Raw genomic sequence first — 17,035 nt, 5'->3', positions numbered from 1 at the left:
GCTCACAATCCTTCAGTCTGTGAGACTGCTGCTGCTGTATCTGAACTACTGAACAAGACCTGCTCTCACCTCACACACACTCAGCACAACCACTGTTATTTTATTTTGGGTGCCGTTTCAGAAACATTCTTCATATGCCCACATGACTGTTAAGGTGTACTGTAACCTGGAGTGTAAGACATCAGGAAAAATTGAGCATATAAACATTTACTTCATAAACCGATTTCTTGAAAGAGCCTAGGAGTTAAGGTAAGTAACTAAGACTTTTATTATATATATATATATATATATACACACACACACACACACACAGCTTTTTCTTTCTCAATATCTCATCTGATATTTAAGTCAACGATTAACTGTCTCTATCATTCATGCCATTGTTCTTTTACATTTAGATGGATATAAAGGTGCTATTAATATCAGTTTTACTAGGATTTGTCTCTCACGTCAGATCAAAAACAGGTAATACAAGTTATTTATCACCAGCAACACGGCTACTTTCTAGTGCCTTTGAGACATTCTTTTAATAAGTTTATGAGTTTATCCCATAGCAATATTGTGGGAGTAAATTAAATTTAGCATCAATGTACAAAGAAACACATATACGTAATACTTAAAAAAAAATCAAATAATAATTAATAATAATATATAAAAAATAATAATATTCTGCATGAGAGAGTTAGTCACTGGGAAATGGTGATTTAGCATATTGGATCTGACTGAAAGTTGTTGTGTATGTGTTTTGCCTTCAGACAGCAATATATGTATTTCTGCAAATGCCAAAACATGTGGAGAGTGTATTCAGATTGGGCCACAGTGTTCGTGGTGCAAAGATCCTGTAAGTTATTTTGTCTACAAAGTGTGATCGTCTTCTCCTGACTCTGGGAGATGATCTGAGTTTTACCAGAATGTGTATTTAGCAAGTCTCTGCTTGCATCTCAACAGGGTTTCAAACCTTCACGCTGTGATGACAGAGACTCTCTGGAAAAGGCAGGTTGCACTCCACTCGGCATAGAAAACCCTCGAGGAACGGTCACCATTGACAAGAACAAACCTGTCACAAACCGTAAAACTGATGGAGGACAGAATCTGAGGCCTGATGAGATCACCCAGATTCAGCCACAGAAACTCACCCTGAACCTCCGATCAGGTACTGGACCCCATGTGTGTGAGATATAGAATAAGGACAAATTCATCCAAATTGTCAATGTAAAAGTTTCATCATTTACTTACCCTCATACCATTTATTTATTTAATCTTTTGTGTTCTGCATAAGCAAGAAAAAAAAGTCATAGGCCTACCGGATTTCAGTTACATAAATTAGGGTAAATTATGAATTTTAATTTCATTGTTGTTGCTGTTTTTACTATTAAGTGAATTATTCTTGTAATTATAAATAAGATCTGGTCACCTTAAGTGATTAAGTAAGTTTAGCACGTTTTATATTTATTTTTGTCTCTTGTCTTTGTCACCCTACAGGTGAACCACAGAAGTTTACTCTCAAGTTCAAGAGGGCAGAAGATTATCCCATCGATCTGTACTTCCTGATGGACCTCAGCGACTCCATGCAAAATAATCTCGAGAATGTCAAAAACCTGGGAACCGAACTTGCCAGGGCGATGCAGCACATCACAAAAGACCTGCAGATAGGTTAGGAGAACACACATGCTCACATTCACGCCTGCCTACACTCTTAAAGCTACTAAATGATCTGCTAACTCTCGCTTGAAGGTTTTGGTTCATTCTTGGAGAAACCTTTCATTCCGGTGACGCCAACAAATCTGAAGAACCCATGTTTTCCAAACAGTTGCACAGCCCCCTTCAGCTACATACACCTCTTGAACTTGACAAATGACACCGCATTGTTCACTCAAGAAGTCAGCAAGCAGAAAACCTCTGGAAACCTGGACTCTTCAGAGGCAGGATTTCAAGCAATCATGCAAGCTGCTGTCTGCACGGTGAGTCGAGCTGAACATTCCATAAATGCCAGAGAACTACGGGCAAAGTCTCCAATACATGTTTGCACATGCAGTGTTGTATTTGCCCTGCGAATGGCTGTGCCCACAGCTACTTTCTTTTTGTTCCAATAAAATATTTATACAGTTTTTCTAATGGAAAATGCTTAAAATGTAGAAATTCAGAAGCTTAATTCAGATTTTCCTATAATGAATACATACTTCATCATTATCTTCATATATTGGTTCTGATTGTCACCTCAGAGTTCTGATTTAATGTTAACACTAACTGTGTAGTCAACGTGGATTGAGCCTTTGTAAAATCAGAAACACACTCAATATCTCATTGAGTCCTAGGGAGCAGCATGCAACAAGTTTGAACAAAATCTGACCATTTGAAGCTGTGTTCTATCTGCTGTGTTTTGATTGTTTTTCAGGAAGTGATCGGCTGGAGGAATGTTACTCGTCTCCTTGTGTTCTCCACGGATGCTGGATTCCATTTTGCTGGGGATGGAAAACTGGGTGGCATTGATCATCCAAATGACGGGAAATGTCATCTGGAGAATAATATGTACACCACGAGCAACTACTTTGTAAGTGTGTGTTAGATAGACAGACAGACAGACAGACAGACAGACCGACCGACCGACCACTGGGAATGTCAGAGTGTGTCTTTGATTTCAGTTGTTTTTTACAGGACTACCCCACCATCTCTCAGCTGGTAGACACACTGAGTGACAACAACATTCAGACCATCTTTGCTGTGACACAGCAATTCAAAGATCTTTATCAGGTGTGTGCTATATGTGTATTATATCTTCTCCACATTGTAACAACATCATGTTCACCATCTCATAATATAAGCATCAGGTTTAACTCAGATTGTAGTCTGTATTGACTCATAATGCATTTGTGTTAAGGTGACCAGACGTGCCACTTACCGGGGACTTGTTCTGCCCTGGATTTCTAAATTGCCTAAAATAACCAGATTTTGGCTTTTTGTGCTGTGCAGATCAATCGTTTTATGACATCTAAGTACCACGAAAGCGATAGAGCAGACAGCTTCTTATGCTTTCGATTCTCTCTCGTGGTCACGTTAATTTGTGTGTGTGTGTGTGTGTGTGTGTGTGCAATAGGAGCTGTCTGCTCTAATTCCTAAATCAGCAGTGGGGACACTGTCTACCAACCCTTCCAGTGTCATCCAGCTCATCATTGATGCATATAATGTGAGTTTAAGTTATTTATATAATGTCTGTATGTAAATAATGGATGGCTGTGGTCAGTTCTAGTTCATTTTAGGGCAGGGATGTACAAACCTGTTCCTGGAGGGTCACTATCCTGCACAGTTTAGCTCCAACAATAATTAAACACATCTAACCCAGCTAATCAAGGCCTTTAGACTTACTAGAAACTTCCAGGCACGTTGGAGTTGGTTGAAGCTAAACTCTGCAGGATGTTGGCCGTCCAGGGGGTTTACAAAATACAGCCAGTTCCCATGCAGTTGTTTACGTGATCCTTTTGAATAATAGAAAAAAGGTAAGACGCTGATTGCTCAGTCAGGTCAACAGTTCTGTGACCAGTAAAATTATAAGTTTTAAGTTCACAGTTCACACCCACAAATGAAAATTCCATCATCATTTACTCACGCTCATGTCATTCCAAACCTTTTTGCATTTCTTTTTCATCTGTGAAACACAAAAGAAGATATTTTAAAATATTGAATTTCAAAATATCTCCTTTTGCATTCCACAGAATAAAAAACTCATCCAGGTTTAAAACGACATGAGAGTGAGTGAACAATGACAGAATGTGAGCGAACTATCCATTTAAAAGTAGGATTTGAATGACTATTTTCCAAGCACTAATGTACTCTCTGTGTTTACTTATGTCCATCAGTCTTTGTCCTCAGAGGTCATTCTGGAGAACAGCAAGCTACCTGCTGGTGTGTCCATCTCCTACTTCTCCCACTGCAAGAATGGAGTGAGCGAAAAAGGAGAAAATGGGAGAAAGTGCTCCAACATCTCCATTGGGGATGAGGTGAGAATAATATCCTCCAGTTAGACTCTTGTGCATTTGCATCTATGGCATTTTCATCAAATATTCAGTACTTTCCATGAGATACAAAATTTCCTAAACAGAACTGACCCTTTGTTATCCATGTTAAGTGCTCCAACATCTCCATTGGGGATGAGGTGAGAGAATGAGCGACTAACTGCATTGTTTAAATAAAGAAAGAAAGTTCAATTTACTGGCGGCTGGTGATTGCCTGAAATGTACCGTAAATAAATAACGTGACAATATTTTGAATATTTGAACATATTTGAACAAAAATTACAATTTGTAGTTTTTGCTTACAAAAAACATATATTTATCAGTATTTTATAGTAAAGAGCTCCTGTCTTGTAATGAGCACGAGGTCTTAACATTCTAAAGATCATGTCACAAATAAAACCTACACACCCTGCAGTGTATTTCAGTTCCCATAAATGATATGCACCTGTTATTTAAAACAATGTGTTGTCCCTCATAGGTGAAGTTTGATATAGAAATCACGGCTATGGGCTGTCCATCTACAGATAAATCAGAAACTATAAAGATCAAGCCTCTGGGCTTCTCTGAGGAGGTGGAGATCATCCTCAACTTTATCTGCGAATGCGAGTGTCGTAAAGATGGACTCCCCAACAGTCCGGAGTGTAGCGGCGGCCATGGCACCCTGGAGTGTGGAGTATGCAGGTTTGAGGGGCTGTCAATCTCATATGCAAATGCACATAATATGTGACCCTGGACCACAAAACTTAAGTCTTAAGTCGCTGGGGTATATTTGTAGCAATAGCCAAAAATACATTGTATGGGTCAAAATTATCAATTTTTCCTTTATGCCAAAAATCAATAAGATATTAAGTAAAGATCATGTTCCATGAAGATATTTTGTAAATTTCTTACCATAAATATGTCAAAACTTCATTTTTGATTAGTAATATGCATTGTTAAGAACTTCATTTGGACCACTTTAATGGTTGATTTTCTCAATGTTTAGATTTTTTTGCACCCTCAGATTCCAGATTTTCAAATAGTTGTATCTCGGCCAGATATTGTCCTAACAAACCATACATCAATGGAAAGCTTATTTATTCAGCTTTCATATGATGTATAAATCTCAATTTTGAAAAATGTATACTTAAGACTGGTTTTGTGGTCCAGGGTCACATATGACAATAATCCTGATTCAATGTTATCTCTTATATCAGGTGTAATAAAGGCCGGTTAGGCAGATTATGTGAGTGCAGCCAAGATGAGTTCCTGACAGACGATCTGGACGCTAACTGCCGCATGGATAACAAGAAGGACATCTGCAGCAACAATGGAGAATGTGTCTGTGGAACGTGTGAGTGCAAGAAAAGAGACAACCCAGAGGAGATCTACAGCGGCAAGTTCTGCGAGTGTGACAACTTCAGCTGTGACCGCTCCAACAACAAGCTCTGCGGAGGTACAGCCCATTTTTCACTATAGTATTTTTTTCTTTTATGTTTAAATGCATACTCGCGTCTCCTCAATTAAAAATACAGAAAACTGTTCAAATCAACAGGAAATTGTACTCATAAACCTTACAGTTGGCACCTTTTTATTTGTTTTAACAGTTGTATTAAATAGGGGAGAATGTTTTAGAGGTGGAACATTTACTTAAGTTTTTTTTTTTTAGTAAACAGGAACCATTTTGATTTCATTTTGACTTTAATGGACTAAAAAGCTACTACATTTGACTAAACACTGAACAAATATCTGCCAATTGGGTAAGAAAAATAAGAAAAATCTTGATATTCCTTTGAATTAAGTTGAATTTTCTTAACTCATTGTCATTGACAGTTTTCCCCCTTGTTTTAAGCATAAACAAATTTTGATAGATTTTTCAGAAAAACAGGCGTAATATATTATATTAGATATCTGTACTGGAAAACAGGATAGAAATACTAAGTAAGAAAATAAAATCTGTCTGTGGGGTAAGAAAAATGATTGTTTCCCCTTTGAATTAAGTTGGTTTTTCTTACCATATTTTCTTGTTTTAAGCATAATTCATTTTGATAAATTTGTCAGAAAAAAAGAGTTCATATTTTGAATCATTTTCATTTGCAAGTAAATGTATCTTTATTTAAGAATTAGATATTTTTACTGGAAAACAAGAAAAAATATTGTTATTATTTAATTTTTTTTGGAAGTGAATTAGGACACTTTTATTACTGAGGCATTCTTTTCCCCACAGGTCATGGTCAATGTGTGTGCGGGAAGTGTATCTGTGACGTTAACTATGCAGGCATAGCGTGTGACTGCTCTTTGGACACCTCCACCTGTCTGGCCAGTAACAAACAGATCTGTAACGGTCGGGGCACCTGTGAGTGTGGCGTGTGTAGATGTACCGACCCAAATTTTTATGGTCCCACCTGTGAAATCTGCCCAACCTGCCCCAGAATTTGACTTTCAATGACTTTCTTTATTTGAATGCAAGTGAGCTATTGGCAGAATTCTTGCTAAATATAGTCACGATTATAAGCTGTGACTATCGGCGTCCAAGCACCAATGGCTACGACAACCAGACAGTTTAAATCCAGAAAAAGGAAAAATAAAGCCACAAGCGACAGCCTTCGGGATTCAAGCACCAAAGGCCCACGTGTATGATTAGCGATCCAACTGAAATGTCTAATGAGGTGGTTTTTACAGCAACGTCCATATTGAATCTTTACTGAGACTGATAGGGTTTGTGTCAAAGGAGACAACTTATGTCAGCTGTCAACAAACCCTCTGTATTATTTTCCTGTCAAAAGATGTGATCAGGAGATCTGTGGTGTGTGTGTCATAGAATGCCATAGGTCAACAAGCAGATGTTGATTGCTGTGCTATGCTTACATGTTATTTTAGCCTAGTCTTTTAGGATTTTGATCATATATTTGCACATATTATATTCTTGTAAAGCTGTGTGTTCTGACTTTTTTTCTCATAGCTATGTGATACAAACTCGCATTTGCGAGTTAAAAAGTCATAATTCTGAGATATAGATATGTCATAATTCTGTCTTTCCCTCCCTCAAAACTGGACTTTAACTCGCAATTGCCAGTTTAAATCACGCAATTCTGAGTTTATAACTCGCAATTGTGAATATCTCACAATTCTGAGAAAAAAAGTAAGAATTGCAAGAAAAAAGTCAGAATTGCGAGTTTGTAGCACGCAATTCTGAGAAAAAAAGTCAAAATTGTGAGATAAAAAGTCTAAGAGAAAAAGAAAAAAAAAGTTTTTTATTTTTTATTCAGTGGCAGAAACGGGCTTCCATAGTTTTCAGCATTATTGGGATATATAAAGGTTAGAACATTTAATGATCTATGAGCGATTTCTTTCTAACTAATTATAAAAAATTATATTACCAGTGCACCATAATTTTACAAATAAACTGGTTTGGGCATTTATTTATCTTTCATTTATCATTTTATTTCTCAAGACATCTTATCCTGCAGGTTCCTCTAGTGGACAATATTAGCATTACATCCATCACCTTTCAGTTGAAATGGCTGATTGTTTGTGAGCATCGCAAATTAATGAAACTAAGCAAGTTTTCACTTCATTCCTTTTTAACAGAGGTGTAAAAAGTACCTGAAAACCATACTTGAGTAAAAGTACAGATACCTTACAGTGAAAATTACTCCACTACAAGTTACAAGTCACCAATTCCAAAATAACTTGAGTAAAAGTATTAGAGTATCTGATTTTATTTTACTTATACTAAAAATAGGCTCAAAGATGCACAAGTCAAAGAGACATTCCAGTCAAATACTGTAACGTTGTGGAGAAGCTGTGGAAAACAGGCAGAGGCAAGGATCTGTGTGCAGATATTTCATGGAAAAACTACAACAAACAATGAGCCAAAAACCAAAGGGAAAAAAGAACAGAATGACGGGCAAACAGACAACCATTACATTCAACAACTCACAAAGAACTAAAGAAACACTAGGGCTGTATATACAGTATACAGGAGGCTAACAAGCCGAACAAGATAAGATACAAACTGACTACAAGCACCACGGGAGACAGGAAGTGACATAAAAGTCCAAGACAAGGCACAGAAAAAGCAACAAAAAAGGGAAAGAGCTGATTTGTGAGGAGAGAAATCATGTTTATTTTCTCTGAACACCTCAAAATTGCAAAAACAAAAAACAATATCCTTCATAAAAGGTCTCTTCAGTGTAACGGATAAATAAAATAATGTTAAGTAAAATTAAAAAGCCCAGCACTGGATGTGCTGGTTTTGGCCTCATCGCCGGCTACTGTCATGTCCTCATCTCATTTATAAAACACCTGTGATTCACAACTACTGGCTAAGAAACTCACATTCACATAAAGTAGCCTTGTTGACAGGTTTGAGTAAGGGCAAAATGCACAAGATATAGTACTTCCAGTGCCCTGTAGTTGGCAATATCACATCTTTTGTAGCATAAATAAACTGCTGCAGAAAAGCTAGGTGCCATGCAAACTGTAATGTGTAACTGCAACACTCATTTCAAATGTAGTGGAGTAAAGAGTACAGATACTCATTTAAAAATGTAGTGAAGTAGAGAGTAACAGTTGCTAATATCTTTGATACTCAGTACAACTACAAAGTAACTGCCAAGCCTCTTTACGGATATAGAGTCAAGTGTCCTGTCCAATTCTGTACTAAAGAGATATTGTGTTGGCGTATATTATCCAATGGAATTTGCTAAATCATGGCTAAAATATTTGCACTTTTTTATGTTAATTTTTGTCATGCATTATTGAGAAATATTTTATATTAGATAATAATAATTATTATTATTGAAAATATTTGGACATTTTTATGTCTGATGGGAGTCAAATCGTTTTCTTCTTATTTTTTCTAATGTCATTCTGTTCTGGGAGAGGAGCCTCACTCTGACATGTCCCGCCCCAAGCTCACAATCCTTCAGTCTGTTTCCTGTGTGCGAGAGAGGTGTGAAACTGCTGCTGCTGCTGTATCTGAACTACTGAACAAGACCTGCTCTCACCTCAAACACTCTCAGTACAACTGCTGTTATTTTGTTTTGTGTGCCGTTTAAGAAACATTCTTTATATGCCTACAGGACTGTTAAGGAGTACTACAACCTCTAGTGTAACTCATGACATCAGGAAAAGTTGAGCATATTAACATTTACTTCATAAACACAATAATTCTAGGAAGAGCCTTAGGAGCATAAGGTGAGTAACTAAGCTTTTTTCACTTTTCTTTATTTTCACTTCATTTAAAATGGCCATGAAATCTTATAACACTTCACTAGTCATTCTGCAAGTAAATACTGTGTTTGTATATGTATATAAATGTCAGATCAAAAGCAAATTTATGATTAAGTGATCAATCATTTACGCTAATACTGCCTTATTCTGAAATTCAGAATCTATATATATATATATATATATTAACATGCAGATTGTAAGATAGTGACAGAATAGAAAGAGCCTGTTTCTTAATATCTTATTTGTTATCAAAGTCAATGATTAACTATCTCTTTCATTGTTCTGAGTCAGAGACACTCCTTTTTTTTAACAGCAACCTACTTTTTGGTGCAAAGAGTATTATACTTATTATCAAACAAAAACGGTCAAGATTATTAATGCACATTTTAATAAAAAAAATGTTTTGAACTGTCATTCACAGCACAGTTTATGTATCAGAAAAGGATTTTGTGTATTTGTGCATAAGTGATTGCTCTCTCTCTCTCTACCTGATGTGTTTCTGTGTAATTTATGTTCTTCTGTATTTAGATGGATATGAAAGTGCTAGTAATATCAGCTTTACTAGGATTTGTCTCTCTTGTCAGGTCAAAAACAGGTAATACAAGTCATTTATCGCCAGCAACATGGCTACTTAGTGCCTTGGGGGGCATTCTTTTAATGTTTAGATTTATGAGTTTATTGTATGAATAAGTGCTCTGCTTTGGCATAAATATACAAAGAAATAACTTCAAAAATACCTTCTTAAACTATTCTGCAAAAGATCTACTTGTTGTCTTTTCTTTTCATAATGCTTTAGTCACTGGGAAATGACGACGATTTGAATCTTATTTAACATTGTACAATGTTGATCTTGTCTTTTAAAGCCGTTGTGTTTTGCGTTCAGACAGCAATATTTGTATTTCTGCAAATGCCAAAACATGTGGAGAGTGTATTCAGATTGGGCCACAGTGTTCGTGGTGCAAAGATCCTGTAAGTTATTTTGTCTACAAAGTGTGATCGTCTTCTCCTGACTCTGGGAGATGATCTGAGTTTTACCAGAATGTGTATTTAGCAAGTCTCTGCTTGCATCTCAACAGGGTTTCAAACCTTCACGCTGTGATGACAGAGACTCTCTGGAAAAGGCTGGTTGCACTCCACTCGGCGTAGAAAACCCTCGAGGAACGGTCACCATTGACAAGAACAAACCTGTCACAAACCGTAAAACTGATGGAGGACAGAATCTGAGGCCTGATGAGATCACCCAGATTCAGCCACAGAAACTCACCCTGAACCTCCGATCAGGTACTGGACCCCATGTGTGATCAACAAAAACATCACTTGATGTGTCCGAATGTGTTGTGAGATATAAACCAGGACAAGTTCATCTAAAATGTAATTTCATCATTTACTCACCCATATGTTTTTCCAAACCTGTTTGTATTATTTCTTTCATGGACCACAAAAGGTTTTCTGAAGAACATATTTGCCACTCTTTTCAATATAATGAAAGTGAATGAGGACTGAGGATGCTTGTGAAGGGAAAAAAATTAACAAAAAAGTAATTACCATAAAATACTATAACTGTTATGTCATATTCCGAATCTTCTAAATCTATAAGTTAGATCGGTAAAAGAAATTGGTTGAAATGTATTCACTGAAAACCTTGACATATTCACAGGAAAATCAACAAGAGTCTGACTAATAAACTAATAATTTTTTTGAGTTGAATTGACTCGATGCAACAGTGACGGTTAACAGGACGGAAGATTATCAGTGACTGAACGACTCAAATTTCTGTTTGTTAAACAAAGCTAAAGATTTGTAATGTATTGTCAAAGTCGAATAGATGACTTTCGCATTATGTTGCTTTTTTGTTTTGATTTTGGAGCTTGACAGCCCCTTGACAGTCCTCATTCACTTTCATTATGTAACCAGGATAAAAAAGTTTTAAAAAAATCACCTTTTGCGTTCTGCATAAGCAAGAAAAAGTCATAAAGGTCTGCAATGACATGTGGGTGAGTCAATTATTTACTATTAAGTTTGTTTATTAGTATACATAGTAATAGGAGTCTGATCAGCTAAAAAATAAGTTTAGCAAACTGGTCATAGCATTTATAGCATATTTCTGTTTGTCTCTTGTCTTTGTCACCCTACAGGTGAACCACAGAAGTTTACTCTCAAGTTCAAGAGGGCAGAAGATTATCCCATCGATCTGTACTTCCTGATGGACCTCAGCGACTCTATGCAAAGTAATCTTGAAAATGTCAAGAACCTGGGAACCGAACTTGCCAGAGCGATGCAGCACATCACAAAAGACCTGCGGATAGGTTAGGAGAACACACATGCTCACATTCACATCTGCGTACGCTTTTATTGTTAAATGATCTGCTAACTCTTGTTTGCAGGTTTTGGTTCATTCTTGGAGAAACTGGTTATGCCTTTCATTCTGATGACACCGAAGTATCTGAAGAACCCATGTTTTCCAAATGACTGCTCAGCGCCCTTCAGCTACAAAAACGTGCTGAACTTGACCGACGATGGTGCATTGTTCACCCAAGAGGTCAGCAAGCAGAAAACCTCTGGAAACCTGGACTCTCCCGAGGCAGGATTTGATGCAATCATGCAAGCTGCTGTCTGCACGGTGAGTCGAGCTGAACATTCCATAAATGCCAGAGAACTACGGGCAAAGTCTCCAATACATGTTTGCACATGCAGTGTTGTATTTGCCCTGCGAATGGCTGTGCCCACAGCTACTTTCTTTTTGTTCCGATAAAATAGTTTTTCTAATGGAAAATCTTCCAAATTTAGAAATTCAGGAGCTGAACTCAGATTTTCTTATGTATACATACTTCATCATTATCTTCATATACTGGTTCTGACTGTCACCTGAGGTTTCTGATTTAATTTTAAAACACTAACTGTGTAGTGAACGTGGATTGAGCCTTTGTAAAATCAGAAACACACTCAATATCTCATTGAGTCCTAGGGAGCAGCACGCAACAAGTTTGGACAAAATCTGACAATTTGAAGCTGTGTTTTGATTGTTTTTCAGGAAGTGATCGGCTGGAGGAATGTTACTCGCCTCCTTGTGTTCTCCACGGATGCTGGATTCCATTTTGCTGGAGATGGAAAACTGGGTGGCATTGTTCGACCAAATGATGGGAAATGCCATCTGGAGAATAATATGTACACCATGAGCAACTACTTTGTAAGTATGTGCGATATAGATAGACAGACAGACCGCCCCACTGACCGGCCGAAAATGTCAGTGTGTCTTTGATTTCAGTTGTTTTTTACAGGACTACCCCACCATCTCTCAGCTGGTAGACACACTGAGTGACAACAACATTCAGACCATCTTTGCTGTGACACAGCAATTCAAAGATCTTTATCAGGTGTGTGCTATATGTGTATTATATCTTCTCCACATTGTAACAACATCATGTTCATCATCTCATAATATAAGCATCAGGTTTGTCTCATAAGCATTATGAGTCAATACAGACAATCTCTCTCTGTGTGTGTGTGTGTGTGTGTGTGTGCAATAGGAGCTGTCTGCTCTAATCCCTAAATCAGCAGTGGGGACACTGTCTACCAACTCTTCCAATGTCATCCAGCTCATCATTGATGCATATAATGTGAGTTTAAGTTATTTATATAATGTCTCTTTAAGTAATGGTTGGCTATGGTCAGCTCTAGTTCCTTTTAGAGTTAAAAGGAAGTGAAACTAAAACCACTGTTACTCTTTTCTTGCTTGCAAAGGATTCTACTTTACAGCAGTTCCCATGCATAATGGTTGTTTATAATCTTAAATATGTACTCAGTCATTTGAATGATCAGAAAATGGTAAGAAGCTTATTGCTCAGTCGGATCAACAGCTATGCGACCAGTAAAGTTAGGAGTTTAAAGGCACAGTGCACCAAAAAAAATGAAAATTCTGTCATCATTTACACTGTAAAAAAGAAAAGAAAAGTTGAGCCAACTTAAAAATTTAAGGCAACCAGCTTCAGCAGATTTTTGAGTTTTCTCAACTTCTTGTTTTAAGTTTATACAACAAAAAGTTGAGAATCTCCTACAAAAAATAAGCTGAGAGAACTCAAAAATCTGCTGAAGCTGGTTGCCTTAAAATTTTAAGTTGGCTCAGCTTTTTTTTTTTTTTTTTTACAGTGTACTCACCCTCATGTCGTTCCAAACTTTTTTGTGTTTCTTTCTTCTATGAAGCACAAAAGAATATATTTTGAAGTATTGATTTTTTTTTAAATATCTTCTTTTGTATCCCACAGAATTAAAAAAGTCATACAGTTTTAAAATGTAATTAAGGTAAATAAATGATGACAGACTTTGAGTGAACTATCCTTTTAAAAGTAGTATTTGCCAAGCACTAATATACTCTTTGTTTAAATATGTCAATCAGTCGTTGTCCTCAGAGGTCATTCTGGAGAACAGCAAGCTACCTGCTGGTGTGTCCATCTCCTACATCTCCCACTGCAAGAATGGAGTGAGCGAAAAAGGAGAAAATGGGCGAAAGTGCTCCAACATCTCCATTGGGGATGAGGTGAGAGAGTGAACTTCTGAACTTGTCCGTGCATGTAGAGTGACTCCCTTTTGCTAGCTGTGGCTTAAGCTTAGTGCACAAGTTCTCATATGGTGGGCATGAGCTGGAAAATTCCAGCTCGTGCCCATTCACCAATGATATTCTACTTTGCATACTTCTAAGACACATACTAGTTCAGACTGTAGCAGCACTGAGCAACACCCAATGAAGTTGCGAAAGGAAAGACTCGGAGAGGAGGGCGAGGTGTTGGAAACAAAAAATATATATATGTAATTAAAACTAGTTCCAACTAGTTATTTTATTTTCAGTTCTGTGCAAATCAGCGCAAAGCAACCTCCATGTTGCACTTCTTCAGTGCAGATAAACTGATGGTGCACATGCAGTTTTAGATGAAGTACTGCATCCTAAAACAGCACATTGTAGAAAAAAGGTTACATTTATGGTAAGAGCTGGCAGCTGTGATTGCCAGAAATCCTCCATAAAAATAAGGTGGGAATGTTTCAAAAATTATCAGATGGCATGGTTGTGTCTGTACATTTTACAGCATAAACCGATAACTCATGGTTTGCAGTGCATGTGACGTCAAAATAATGAAATAAATAAGATAAATTGTAACACAAAACAAATGCACAGTACTGATAACAAAAGTGACAAACTAAATGATATAAAATCTACTCATATGTGTTGATGTACAATTAAGTTTTACTGTAGTGTTTTAAAGCTTTGTAAAAATTCCTAATGTTTTTTACATTACACGACTCTTTAGTGAATCTCTAAATATGTACAATGTGCTTCTTATTTGTAATGTGCATGAGGCCTTAGCATTTACAACAATGTGTTGTGCCTCATAGGTGATGTTTGATATAGAAATCATGGCTACAGGCTGTCCATCTGAAGGTAAATCAAAGACTATAAGGATCAACCCACTGGGCTTCAGTGAGAAGGTGGAGATCGTCCTCAACTTTATCTGCGAATGTGAGTGTCGTAAAGATGGAATCCCCAACAGTCCGGAGTGTAGCGGCGGCCATGGCACCCTGGAGTGTGGAGTATGCAGGTTTGAGAGGCTCTCATATGCAAATGCACATAATATGACAATTATCCTGATTCAACGTTATCTATTATATCAGGTGTAATAAAGGCCGGTTAGGCAGATTATGTGAGTGCAGCCAAGATGAGTCCCTGACAGACGATCTGGACGCGAACTGCCGCATGGATAACGGGACGGACATCTGCAGCAACAATGGAGAATGTGTCTGTGGAACGTGTGAGTGCAAGAAAAGAGACAACCCAGAGGAGATCTACAGCGGCAAGTTCTGCGAGTGTGACAACTTCAGCTGTGACCGCTCCAACAACAAGCTCTGCGGAGGTACAGCCCATTGAGAATTTGCACTTTTGTCTTTTGCTGTATTTTATTGTTGTGAATGAATTCTGCCATTTAGATATTTGTTCTGGTAAACAAGACAAAAATACTTGTTACTGAGGCGTCCTTTTCCCCACAGGTCATGGTCGATGCGAGTGCAAAAAGTGTATCTGTGATGCTAACTACGAAGGAAGTGCTTGCGAATGCCCTTTGGACCCCTCAACCTGTCTGACCAGTAACAAGCTGATCTGTAACGGTCGGGGCACCTGTGAGTGCGGTGTGTGTAAATGTACCGACAAAAAATATGAAGGTCCAACCTGTGAAATCTGCCCAACCTGCTCCAGAATTTGCAATCAACACAAGTGAGTTATTGGCTGAATACTTGCTAATGAGGTTAGATTAACAGCTTGAACTACTGGCTTGTAGCCATTTTTATATCTGAATAAACTGTGAAATCAGTGCAATCATGAAATTATTTAATCTCAGCTAGCAGTACTAAATACATTCCTCTGTGTTTTGCCTCAAAGGGACTGTCTTGAGTGCCGACAATTTGGCACGGGTAGTAAGAAACTTACATGTGAGAAAGACTGCCGATCCTTCAATATTACATCAGTGAAGACTAAGGAGGAACTTCCTCGGCCAAATGACCAATCCATCAATCATTGTAAAGAGCGCGACGTTGACGACTGCTTGTTCTTCTTCACCTACACTACCAAGAACGATGACAACATTGACGTCCTTGTGGCTGAAAAAAAGGGTAAAGATTATAGAAAAACTTGCCACGTACCAGTATGACTTTTTTTTTTTGTTGCAAATATTGAATACAAATATGAGTGTCGACATAAGCACTGGACTCTGAAGTTTTAAAGTAAACCTTATTGATATTACTATTTAAAGTCATTTGTCACTATGCAAAGAAAACGATGCATGGGAAAAAAAGTCCCACCTTACCATTTTTTCTTGTTCGAGAAGCAGTTTCACTTGGATATACATCACAATAGTGAAGAAAAGAATTTTACCTTGTTTCCCATAATGCTTTGTGCCTGTGTTCACAGAGTGTCCCTCTGGCCCTGACATCATTCCTATCGTAGCGGGTGTGGTCGCAGGAATCGTTCTGATTGGTTTAGCTCTTCTGCTCATCTGGAAGCTGCTCATGATTATTCATGACCGCAGAGAGTTCGCCAAGTTTGAGAAAGAGAAGATGAATGCCAGATGGGACACAGTATGCACCTCTTTATTAGTATTTATTTTTTAATAATGCAAATAAATACATTTTAAGGGCTATGGAACAAATATTGGGATAATAATACCTGCTATTCTGTTTAGGGTGACAACCCCATCTACAAGAGTGCTGTAACAACTGTGGTTAACCCCAGATATGAGGGGAAATGATGGATCTTCAGGATGGCTTGCAGCAGTGGTTCTCAACTGGTCTTTGCTTCATCGCCCAGATTTTACATCGGTGACCTAATACAGTATCATATTTAATGCAATCTGGGACATATTGTGAACACCTACTCAGATGTCAACAACAATTTTATCCTTTCTTTCAAATTTTAATAAACTATTTATTATGCTGTTTTAGTGTAACAGTGCAATAAAATGCATTTTTTGGGTCCCAGCCTACCAGTTGAGAACTGATTTGTAAGCTAGTTTCCCATTGCTTAATTATATTTGTTTCTATTTTGTAATGTTTATATGTAAATATGAAACTCCTTATTTCCTATGAGATTGTGGTTTTGCAGAGCACAAGAAGTCACAACAAGGTTCACCAATGATTATTATTTTTCGAACACTTTCTATAAAGCCAATAAAACAGTGTTGGGGTTATTAAATACATTCTTGACAGTCTGCTTGTGTGGGTGACATTTTTTTCTCCATAGTCAGTGGATGTTTGTAGTTGGGGGAGGGGCG

The 17,035-nt window shown here is 37.5% G+C and overlaps 2 protein-coding genes across 2 annotated transcripts in view; both read left to right on the top strand.

Annotated features, from left to right (window-relative positions):
• LOC306880959 (uncharacterized protein) overlaps positions 1–16,972 on the top strand; it is a 35,591-nt gene extending 18,619 nt beyond the window's left edge. Inside the window, exons 18-32 of the mRNA XM_079434758.1 lie at positions 9,756–9,822; positions 10,111–10,196; positions 10,304–10,508; positions 11,363–11,533; positions 11,612–11,847; positions 12,259–12,414; positions 12,506–12,601; positions 12,755–12,844; positions 13,621–13,761; positions 14,613–14,815; positions 14,889–15,127; positions 15,261–15,483; positions 15,649–15,878; positions 16,177–16,343; positions 16,448–16,972. Of these exons, the coding sequence (XP_079290884.1) occupies positions 9,756–9,822; positions 10,111–10,196; positions 10,304–10,508; positions 11,363–11,533; positions 11,612–11,847; positions 12,259–12,414; positions 12,506–12,601; positions 12,755–12,844; positions 13,621–13,761; positions 14,613–14,815; positions 14,889–15,127; positions 15,261–15,483; positions 15,649–15,878; positions 16,177–16,343; positions 16,448–16,513 (2,376 nt within the window). The 3' untranslated portion in view covers positions 16,514–16,972. The remainder of the gene's footprint in view (positions 1–9,755; positions 9,823–10,110; positions 10,197–10,303; positions 10,509–11,362; positions 11,534–11,611; positions 11,848–12,258; positions 12,415–12,505; positions 12,602–12,754; positions 12,845–13,620; positions 13,762–14,612; positions 14,816–14,888; positions 15,128–15,260; positions 15,484–15,648; positions 15,879–16,176; positions 16,344–16,447) is intronic.
• itgb1b.2 (integrin, beta 1b.2) lies at positions 5–7,420 on the top strand. The gene is made up of 13 exons (XM_079435879.1): positions 5–249; positions 399–465; positions 756–841; positions 949–1,153; positions 1,483–1,653; positions 1,735–1,961; positions 2,396–2,551; positions 2,656–2,751; positions 3,095–3,184; positions 3,855–3,995; positions 4,489–4,691; positions 5,207–5,445; positions 6,217–7,420. Exons 2-13 carry the CDS (start codon positions 399–401, stop codon positions 6,426–6,428), a joined length of 1,893 nt encoding a protein of 630 aa, XP_079292005.1. The 5' UTR covers positions 5–249; the 3' UTR covers positions 6,429–7,420.
• Positions 16,973–17,035: the final 63 nt, after the last annotated feature.

The sequence above is a fragment of the Barbus barbus genome (genome assembly GCF_936440315.1).
Source record: "Barbus barbus genome assembly, chromosome: 15".
NCBI classification, from domain to species: Eukaryota; Metazoa; Chordata; class Actinopteri; order Cypriniformes; family Cyprinidae; genus Barbus; species Barbus barbus.
The sequence above is the reverse complement of the archived record's forward strand: the minus strand, read 5'-3'. Positions and strand labels throughout refer to the sequence as shown.